The following is a 10,799-nucleotide window of genomic DNA, read 5'->3' on the forward strand; positions in this document are numbered from 1 at the left end:
ATAAAGTGTTTTCCCGACGCAATAACCAATAATCCATTTTCTTATATTTCCAATCATTTTAATGCACAGCTAGACTAGCGAAAAGAAGGTTTGCGTCTTGAAATACCAATTGTATGCAGAAACTGTTTAAACAAAATCCTTAAATTATTTTAAGGCTACAAGTGTATATTTTAGTGAAATTGAAAGGTTTGATATTGATATAGCGCTAATATTGAGGCCCTAAGGTAATGTTATCGGCATAGATAATTCTTCAGTAGATAAATATCTGAAAATCTCAAAAGTTTTACGTTTGCACGCTGTTTTGCACGACCGTACGGAGGTGCAATATTCTACGCTAAGGGAGAGGAAATTTTTGTCAGATTTGCTTGAGTGCTCTATTATTGATCTCAATTCACTCGCGTGTCCTTCGATATCTGTGAACTATTTTACACAAAACTGTCAAAATCATTCAAAGGATAAGAAAACACTTTCAACAAACATTGTGCAGAGGAAAAAGCCATATCCTATTGCAACTGGTTAACAAGTGAGAGAGCAATTGACGAAAGTGGAAGCACCCTTGTCACCGAGTTCAACAATTTGTGCCTTGATTACGAGGGACGGGAATCTGAGTCTTTCAATTTCCAAAGACGAAACCATAAAAAACCGGCAACCAGTTTTAACGGAGAAAAGTTAAATTGTTGCCGACTGAGGATGAAATTCGCTCATTTACTAATTTAGTATATTATATTGAACTTTTTCTTCAGTGGAGGAAGCAAAATGTTAAAAACTTAAACCTGAGTCTGTCCTCTGAGACTCTTACTGATGTCGAAGCACCCGGTTGGTGAAGAAAATGACAAGAACGATCCTTCACTGCCAAAAGAGATTCAACACCTGGTGAAGGTCAAAAGTGTGCACAAAATTGTTCAACACGACAAAACTGAGAGACTCACTGAGTTCTTTATGGTTCTTATGAAAGACTTTCTAACTGAGTTCAATTGCTATGAATTGTTTTATGTAGCGTGACCTTTTTCTCAATACATTTTTTAAAAAAATTCTGTCGAGATGGAGGGAGTAACAGTTGATCAAGTTGACACTGTTGTAGAAGAAAATTATTTTGAAAAAGAAAGTGGCAGCAAACCTTCATGGAAATTTTGCAATCAGACAAGGTTGCCACGGTCAGAAATTGTTTTTTTTTGTGCAAATGTTTGTTATCTTACTGCTGATATCACTTTGTATTGTTAAATTAACCGTTTTAAAACCAAATTGTGGGGATACTTCAATTTGGATATCAATATTGTCTAGTTTAGTTTGTTAGATTTTACCAAATCCAAGACTATGAATAAGATTATATCTACGCAAGATAGAGTCTTCATGGCCGATGTAGGGACTTCAGGTTGTGGCAAAACATAGTTTTTTTTCAAAATGCTGAGTGGAAACACATTTTACCCAAAAATTAACAACAATTTACTTTGAAAAAGTATTTGTTAAATTAGCCACTGCAGGGCCTCACAAAAATATTAATTTTATATATAAAAAGCTCAACCTTAAGTAGAATTGATAGTCAAACAGTTGAACCTTGTCGAATTTTTAAAACAGTGCTATTAATTGGCAATCAAAGAACCGTTTGGGCATTTGCTTATTGATCTTGATCCAAAACTTCTGATTGTTTACGATACTGTTCAAATATTACTGAGCCAGGTCCTACAGTTTCTATCTTCTATCTGATAAATCAGAAACAACTCCTCTAAACAATGAAAGAGAAAAAGTTGTCTATACTGAAGCATATGGTGGATTTGCAGCCAAATCAGTTAAGGAAATGTTTGCGTAGTTGCGATAGTGATGTTATACTGGTTTTGTGTGAATGTCTTCACAATGTTTTACTGGGCCGTGTTAGAGTGAAGGTAAGAGACTTGGAAAATTATAGACACATATTTGAAGGCGTTCTCAAGAAAATTACATCAACGGATAAACGACGAGCACTTTTACTAACAAAAACCGGTTTCGAACTGATTCAACTCATTATTAAATTTTGTTTCATCCATTTGATTTAAGCAATGTCATTTGCTGAAGTGTTTACTTTGATTCCCAAAAATCAGTTTATGAAGGGCCAACCTTATTCCTAACAAAATCCAAATGATCCCAGAGTTAAGCATAAAGGTGCTCAATTTTCCTTTTTGAACCGTATGCGACCAAATGAAAACACTGACAAAAAGAACCGAGAAATTTTGGATACATGGGATACCACTGATCCTACTGAGTTGTCAAAATTATATGCGGACAAAATTGTTAAAAATCTCAACATGCTAGCGCCACCAAAATTTCTTAGGAAGGAGAACGTATTTAATCTCATTAAAGAGTGAAAAAACATTGTTATATGCGAAAATGAAAAACTCATTGTTGACGGAACAGCGACAGGAATAAACGTCCCTATTTTTATCTATGAGTTAAAGCAACAAACTAGAAAACTAAGTAATCCAGATTATTTCAAAATCCTAGATGCCTTAAACAGCAATATTAAAATTGCGATCCGGAAAATAACCCAAAGAGTTAGCAAACAAAAAAAGAAAAAGAAATCTTTCGCGCCAAAAAGATTGAAGCTCGAAGAAACCAGTAAATTAACTGCAGAGGAGTCCTCAGACGCTGGAAGTGATTTCGAAACCTCAAATGAAGACAGAACTCAGCAAGAGGAGAAATACTGGGAGTCTTTCGACGAATGGGAAAAAATGCTGGAGTTAAAAGTACGAAAGGTCCCGCAGCATACGGAAGCGTAAAAACTTACACAAAAGCAGAAATTTGAAACAAAGTAAAATGAAATTGTTTCTAGAGGTCAAAATTGCCCACACAAAGCATAAGAAATATAGAAAAAGATTTCCAACACTGAAAGTTTTTGCTTACGACATAAACGAGATTTGGTCGCTAGACTTGGCATATGTGGATAATTAGCAAAAGAGAACAAAGAGGTAAAATATTTGTTGGTTGCAGTGGACTGTCTCACACGTTATCTACGAGTCAAACCCCTAAAATCAAAGTACGCCCCAACAACAACAGAGGCTTCTAAAAAAATGATATAGAACAAGAGACCTAAAAATTATGGGTAGATGCTGGTACTGAATTTAATGAATATAAGGGCTCTTTCAGCATATTTTGTCAGAAAAATGAAATTGAACTTTATAAAACTTTTAGAGAGAAAAAAATCAGCATCTGCGGAAAAACATATACGATCGAAGTGGACATATTCGTATGATAATCAATTGCAGAGCTTTGTACAAACCATTAACTCTAGAGTCAACAGGGCAACAAAATTGGCGCCCAACAAAGTGACAAAGAAAGACGTTCCTTACTTGATATCATTAATTTCTAATACGTCAGCAAAACTAGTTCGTCGAACAGAATTTTACGTTGAGGACTTTGCGAATATCAAAAGCGGATCTTGCTTTTAGAAAATGATATAAGCAAACATTTACCAACGAATTTTTCGAGATTTACGATATACCTACAACAAATTCCCCCCACTATAGTCTCATTGACGCATCCCAAGAGCCAGTCAAGGGGAAATTTAATGAATTAGAGTTGATCAAAATTAGAGACAATAGTAGTGAAATAACAAAACATGAATTAATTCACGGTTCACTTAGTTTCATCAGCCTCTATGAATATTTTTCCTCAAAACACCTTGTCCTCATTCAAAAATTATTTCAAGGAAGAAAGTAATTTGGTGCGGGACTGGCGATTAGCACTAAGTGAAATTATCTTCTCGGCAAAACTAAATCAAGTGAAGTAAAGTGGTTTAGAGATCTTTTCTTCTTAAGGCCTTAAGTTTTTTCGAGAAAAATATTCCATTTGATGCTGTCTCCAGACCATAAGGAAGAGAACGAGCTATCATTGTAATTGGTTCCTATGAAAACCGCGACCATCTTTTGAGATCCTTGGAAGAAGCTACCGGGTTGCCTCACTTTGACTACCAATTTAACAAAATCAAAGAGGTTTTGTTCCTCTTTTTGGTAAAAACGAAACAATTACTTTTCCGGATAACGAAATTCCGAGCATACTAGGTTTCAACGGTATTCTTAATGGGTGTGGTTATCATATTGGATACAAGATATTGGAAACTTTTGATAATCTGACCAGGGCAGATGACGAAGAAAAAATTTTTCTGCTGATTATTCTTTTGATTTGTCTGCCGGGAAGCAATTGATTTTTATTTACGTTAATATAATTGAGTATCAATACATAGGTGATACTAAAGCTCCTCTTATTCGAGTCATTGATTAAAAACAACGCCTGAAAAACGGTAGCCTCTGCACAATAGAGCCTACACACAGAATTGTTTCCAGCAATTTGGAATAAAAAACTTATTATCAAAAAATTTTCAGTAAATTGAAATTCAATTGCGGACAGAAACCGAACAATTAGTTCCATCCGCTGGAACAGGAAAAGTTATTTTGACTTTAGATATTAAATAATTCGACTCAATGGAAGCCTACTATCAGCAGCAATCGGTGTCACCATACTTTTCAGGACACTATCGCCAACGAGGAAGTGGTTTTGGGGCTTTAGCAGCAGGTATTGGCAGAGCCGCATTGCCGATTGCAAGAAAGTTTCTTTGACCTGTAGCTGAAAAGGTTGGACGTGAGTTAATTGTTCAAGCAGCTCCTGAGCTGGTAGATATAGTTACAAAGAAAAAGTCTCCCGAAAAAAAAGCAATAAAGTTGACTGTGCATAAAACTTTATAAAAACAAGTTGGCGGATCAAAAACAGAAAGAATGCGTAAGTTGAAAACCAACCGTGAAAAGCCAAAACACGTCATTTGTAAAAAGATGCCTTTGACGAGAAGTCGGTCATTTTTTTTCTAAAGTTCAAACACATTACTAATTTACTGACCGCAGAGACAACACACGCCAAACTTGATTTGTTTGAAAAACAGCCTCTGCTTATTACTTTTGACAAAGCTTTTACTTAAAAAGTCGGACCATCATATTTCTCGGACGGCCCAATGCTTTAGATTGAAGTTTTGGGTGATAGGAACAATTTCATAGATTTACAAAACCTTCTCCTTGAAATTAAATGCAAAATTTCCCGCAACAATGACGGCGATTTCAGGACAGAAACTGACGCTGCAAATACAAATGCGCCATACTTAAGCAACAACGCATTACATTCTTTATTTTCAGAATCCACTATATCTGTTAACAGTGTTAAAATTGCCAACACAAACAGAAATTATGCGCACAAACTATTCATTGAAACGGAATTTTCTCCAGGAAAAACTGCCAAAAACACAAGGCTAGTTTGTCAGGGATACTATTGCGAGGATGAGCCAGCTAAAATTGATGGCACCGATGGTCGCGCGGACGAAGTAGCGGCCAGAAAAGTTTTTGGTGCTAATTCCCAGGAAAACTGTTTTATTGGAAAGCCGGCGAGTCATACTTTAACTTGTGATAAACACCTACTTAGTGGTGTTACTCTGCGAATTTTATTTAGAAGGTCTACAAATGATTTTGCTGTAATTTCAAAGCAGAACCAACATAAAAAACTAAAATAATTGAATCTAATCTCTACGTTAGAAAAATGACAATAGCGGATCACGTTTCGACGGCAATTGAGAAAACTCTACTAAAAACACCTGCCGTGTATCGCTGTACAGAATTATTGCCACGAACTTTTTTAGCTACAACTGGAATAAAAAGTTAGAGCCATGAGGATATTTTCTCTAAAGAACCTGTACGACGTATAATAATTGCAACGGCAACAAATCAAGCTTATCTCGGAACTAATCGCACTAATCCTTTTCACTACCAGAAATTCAATTTGAGCCAAATTGTTGTTTATAGAAATGGTCAACATATTGTTGGAACGCCGGTCTCAACAACTTTTAACCACCGCATTTACTTCAATACTCTGGAAGCCCTGGATTTTCTTGACAAAGATGGGCATGGCATAACTCTGGAAAAATTTCCTAATCATTTTATTCTAGCTTTTGGTTTAACTTCAACACAAGAGGCTTCTCAGGATTTCATTCATCCAGAACTTACAAATTGCTCTACTTCGGTTCAACTTACATTTGACGGAGCATTGGTGGTCAACGTAGAATTTTTATTTCTGGGCGAAAGAAGCTCAAAAATTTATGTTAATTATGAACGAAAGGTGACAAAAAGCTCAGTTATCACCTACCCTAGATGGATAGTGATAAAATAAGCTATTTGTTGGGAAAATATATTCAATTGAAATTTTATTTTTTTGGAGTTTTGCAGCGGACAATTTCCCAAAGCTAACAAGAGAACGTTTTATCATAGTTAATGCTTCACCAGCGCAATTTGAAGGAAGTCATTGGATGATTATTTTGTTTCACGAAAACAAAGTTTATTTGGCTGACCCGCTAGGAATCTCGATACAAAACTACCAAATTTTGTATTCCCGTCTGATAAAGTTTTACAATGAAATAACTCAAGTACTCAAACTTAAGCCAGTTCAAAATCAAAAACTCAAAACTCTCTGGATTTTTGCATTTATAATGCGCATGTGATGTTTGGTTACGAATATCTTTTATTGTTGAATATGAACGATAATCATTTGCTACGCTTCGCTAATCAAATGCTCTAACATTTTAATTAACTTTTCGCTCAAATCTTTCTTCAAAAACAACAAAGAAGACAATTATTAATTAGATGATTTCGATGCCACATTAAAATTTATCAAAATCAAACTATTGTCAACAAACAAACAACAACAGCCACTATTTAAAATGAAAATTATTTTGAAAAGCTCACCGTACAAACCACCATTATTAATACTAAAGAATCTATCAATCGTACAAGTAGGCAAAAAGTCAGTTTGAGTTTGAACACTATTGGTAAAAAAACAATCAACGTTAGGTAGTTTTCTCTTAGAGTTTGCAAAGTTCAATTGGTGTTGCTCGTTGTAGTTCACCGTTTCGTCAATTTTGTTCATTATTTCTCAACAAAAAATTGTATTTGTAAAGTTAGTTTCAATAAGTAGTTTGAAACAAGTGAAGAGACAAGGTATAATGAATGGTTTGGATGCTGTAGACTTGAAAGAATCAGGAAGTTGATCATTGAAGGCAATAACATGATAATGAAATCCAGGTACTTTACAAAGATCGTCATTCATATGCAAGTTGTAGGTAAAGCTCTTTGTTACTTTAGGCTCACTTTTCGAAACGATATTGTTCGGCAAACTGAAGAAAATATTCCGGTGTGCGCTCAACCATTGTCACTTTGTCACTTTCACTTGCTTTATTTGTAATTTTTTATCGTGATTTTTTTGTTCTTCCACCTGCGTACTGCGGTCTTTCCTCGAGATCACTTTCACCACCAGATCGTTGCCTTTGTTCACTTTTCTTTGCAGTTCCTCGAGACGATAGATCTTGAATCCTTTTTTTTTCTGGGCAAGAAGATCGAATTCAGCAGCTGAGAGAGTTATTCTTTGGTTAAAACAAAAATCCGCGGATTTTTTATTGGAGAGTCGTAGAGTAAAATATGTTCCCGATGTTTCGTATGTTATCTCTGAAGCAACAACAATTCTTTTGCTAGAGCACGAAATTTCGTGGTAAAAGTCACTATTATCTTGAAAGGAAAAAGCTTCAGTCATAACTTTGTTTCCGTTGTGGACATTAAAAACACTCTAAATGATATCAAAACTCTGTAAGAGGAATTGAAGAAATGCGGCTGGCTTTGAATTGAATCGTAAAGAAAATGCAATACCAATAAAACTTTTTAAGAGCAGGTTTCCTTACTTTGGCTTTACATGATCGATTGCACAGATAGGCTGAAAATAGAACTCACACTCAAACTAAGCCTAGTTTTATGGTTGCCACAACCGAATTTTGTAAACCATAAAGTGAAGTTATACATGAAAACTTCAAAGAATTTTCATAGAAACATAAATGGGTTACTCGACGGCAAAAGTGTCAAAATCATGCTTTTTTTGTTCTTAATCTCTGACATTTTTTTATCCACATTTTCAATAGAACTAATTAAATTGACCTTGAACACTGAAAACTGAACAATTGGACTTCAGCTATTTTAGCCGACTGATCTTTTATAACAATTGGTTTGCAAAATAGTGATAGTTTTAACCAAAAACATTAAAAGTAACAAAAGAACATATAAACAGCACCGAGTTAACCACTATTATTTGTTTCGCAAGCTGTTAAATAAAAAACAATTTCATCGTAAGTTGCTTTTCAACTAAGAAACAACACTTTATTCTCTTTGCCCAAGAAACATCAAATTTCTCACTTTTTTATCAAAAAACGCCAAAAAATGAAAAAAAATTAACAAAAAGTAACATGAAAACAACACCCAATTACTCATTATTAATTGTTCGAGCAAACTTTCACCTCATAAAATTTCGTTGCCCATTCCATTATAACTAGCGTAGAACATTTTATTCTACATTCTTACCTCAAAAACTACCAATTTTTGCACATTTTTGGCCTTTTTTCCATCAAAAAATACAAAAAATGTAGGTAAAATTTATCACTGAATAATAATTTTTAAAAAAAAACCCGTTCCTTAACAGTATTTCTCCTACCATATTTTTACATTTTTTAAAATCTATAAAAAAGCTTATTGGCGGCGAAAAACACTTTTTTTAAACTTTTTGCCACTAAAAAACAGCAATCTTTGCACTTCTTTCAAAATCTTGTCTGTTTTTGGCGCAAAATGACTTCAAAAATATACCTTAAGCGCTCCATTCAAGCTATTTTTAACCCGTATTTTGTCGACAATCAGTTGGCCCCCATATCAAGCCTTTCCCGACACAATAATGAAGCCAAAAAATCACTTTTTAGCCGATTTTCAGACAAATTTTAAACCCCAATTTTTTCAATTTTTCAGTCAGTTTTCACGATATTTTGTCCCCCATTCATTCTCATGCGGTACTTTCATTTCGAAACTCTACTTGAAATTTCTCTCTAAGCTTGAAATTCAACAAACTTCCGATTTCATTACTTCTCACTTGCTTGTTAATTCAAAAATATGGGCAATAAAACCCATTAAATAAATACCACTTGTGCTGTCTCAGACTCGCAAAACTACTAAATTTCTTACATTGGAACAAAAACTTATCAAAATTAAACTATCTGATTCTTCCCTTACCTCAGTATTCCATCAGGTTAGTCACTTTCGCTTTTCAGTCCTTAATTAGTCTCATTAGACTAGAAAAAGGATTCAGAATTTTAAAAAAAATCGACATTCTTTCGAAAAATTTTACAAGTTCCACCACTCTCACAACACTAAAATCAGAAAAAAATACAAGTCTTTGTCAACCACGAGAAGCAAAATTTTCGAAAATTTTTACAAGTTTTTGACAAGGGGATCTAAAAAAGGCCTTGCCGGTATTGTAACGGGGGGGGGGGGGGGGGGGGGGAGGTCCACCCCCGTTAAAATACCGGCATTTTCACTACTACTTGCGACAATTATAACGACTTATTTTCAATTTCCTTCAAAGTTAATGACATGTAGCGCAATTGGATAAGCATTATATTATAAAGAGAACATAATAGGTCATTAAAAAAACTCACCTGAAAAGTGAATCAGTAATATCTCTACAAACAGAGTCTTCATTCCAACCTTGCTATTGAGTTGCCAAACACTCGAACACAATTTACAAGTGTTCAACGTTTGTTCTTTCAATATAGATCTTGCAACGTTTGTTATAGCTCGACTATAAACCCTGTTTTAGTTCAAGGTCCGGCCTTCAAACATTGTCAGATAAAACAAAAGCTTCAATAGAACTTGTAAACGAATGCTCCTTGTAAATTTATCTTTTGGAAGCCTTTTTTTCAGAGTGTTCATTAGATAAAATTGACTTTTTACAGTTTGTGCAATCGTTGAAAAAAAAACAATTGTTGTTATATCGAAAAGCGTACAGCAAAAATGCAGCATCCAAATTATGGGCAATCATGTTGATACAAATAAATTGGACACAAATTTTAATTTGGAATACTTGTATCGCTTAAAAATTTGCAATATATTATTGGTATTCTTTTTTTGTGCCCCCTAACCCCCTCCACCAGTACAAAATGAATCTCCTTGTAACAGAGCACGTGTGATTACATACCCGGGTTGACCCAAATTAGAAACCACAGAAAAGATCATAAATAGTTCCATCAAGAAGGGCCAAAATTTCTTGCATGTTCTTGCTATGGTTTCTAAGAATCGTAAATGGTTTTGTTTATGGTTTCAAAGATTCCGTACAAAATTGAGAGGAAACGAGTGGCAAACATAAAAACCTCAATTTTACAGTAAATCATTATGTAAAAATGTTGCACGTTCACATGAGGCATTCAAATAATATGCAATCACTAAACCACTGAGCAGATGGGGTCACAAACGAAAAAGATCCATCCAATTATTTGAAAAAAAGGTTTGTTTATCCTTAAAGCAGCGTGAATAATTACAAGTGATCGATAAACAGATCCTCGACATTCACTTTTTTTTCAAATTGTCAATAAAATCTGATTCAGAAAATTTTGGATTCGGGAAATTTGTTAAAAAGCAAACTAAGTTCTGGTAACGAGATGAACACCAATATCAAACTTTTCGCACTTTTCACTTTTCGCACTTTTGTGGCAAAACACCAGTCACATAAGTTACCTCAAACAATGAAACAATTCAATTGAGATAATTCTAATCCTGAAGCAGGCGGAGTTTACCTATTTATATATTTATCTTGTTGGCCTATAAATCTGAACGTCTCTATTAAGCACTTTCTGAATTCTTTTTTTTTTTCAAAAAGCGATAAGTTTGATTCCTGAAAACAACTCCTTAAAACCGGCTGTGCATTGCTTCTTCATA

General features: G+C 34.5%; 1 protein-coding gene across 1 annotated transcript in view; it reads right to left on the reverse strand.

Moving 5' to 3' along the window:
- The window catches only part of LOC142356279 (uncharacterized), a gene marked incomplete at its 3' end in the record, with an annotated part of 35,803 nt that extends 26,188 nt beyond the window's left edge, over positions 1 to 9,615 (reverse strand). Inside the window, exon 1 of the mRNA XM_075408224.1 lies at positions 9,524 to 9,615. Within this exon, the coding sequence (XP_075264339.1) occupies positions 9,524 to 9,566 (43 nt within the window). The remainder of the gene's footprint in view (positions 1 to 9,523) is intronic.
- Positions 9,616 to 10,799: the final 1,184 nt, after the last annotated feature.

This window comes from Convolutriloba macropyga, unplaced genomic scaffold (assembly GCF_964194025.1).
Source record: "Convolutriloba macropyga unplaced genomic scaffold, txConMacr16.3 SCAFFOLD_1946, whole genome shotgun sequence".
NCBI classification, from domain to species: domain Eukaryota; kingdom Metazoa; phylum Xenacoelomorpha; order Acoela; family Convolutidae; genus Convolutriloba; species Convolutriloba macropyga.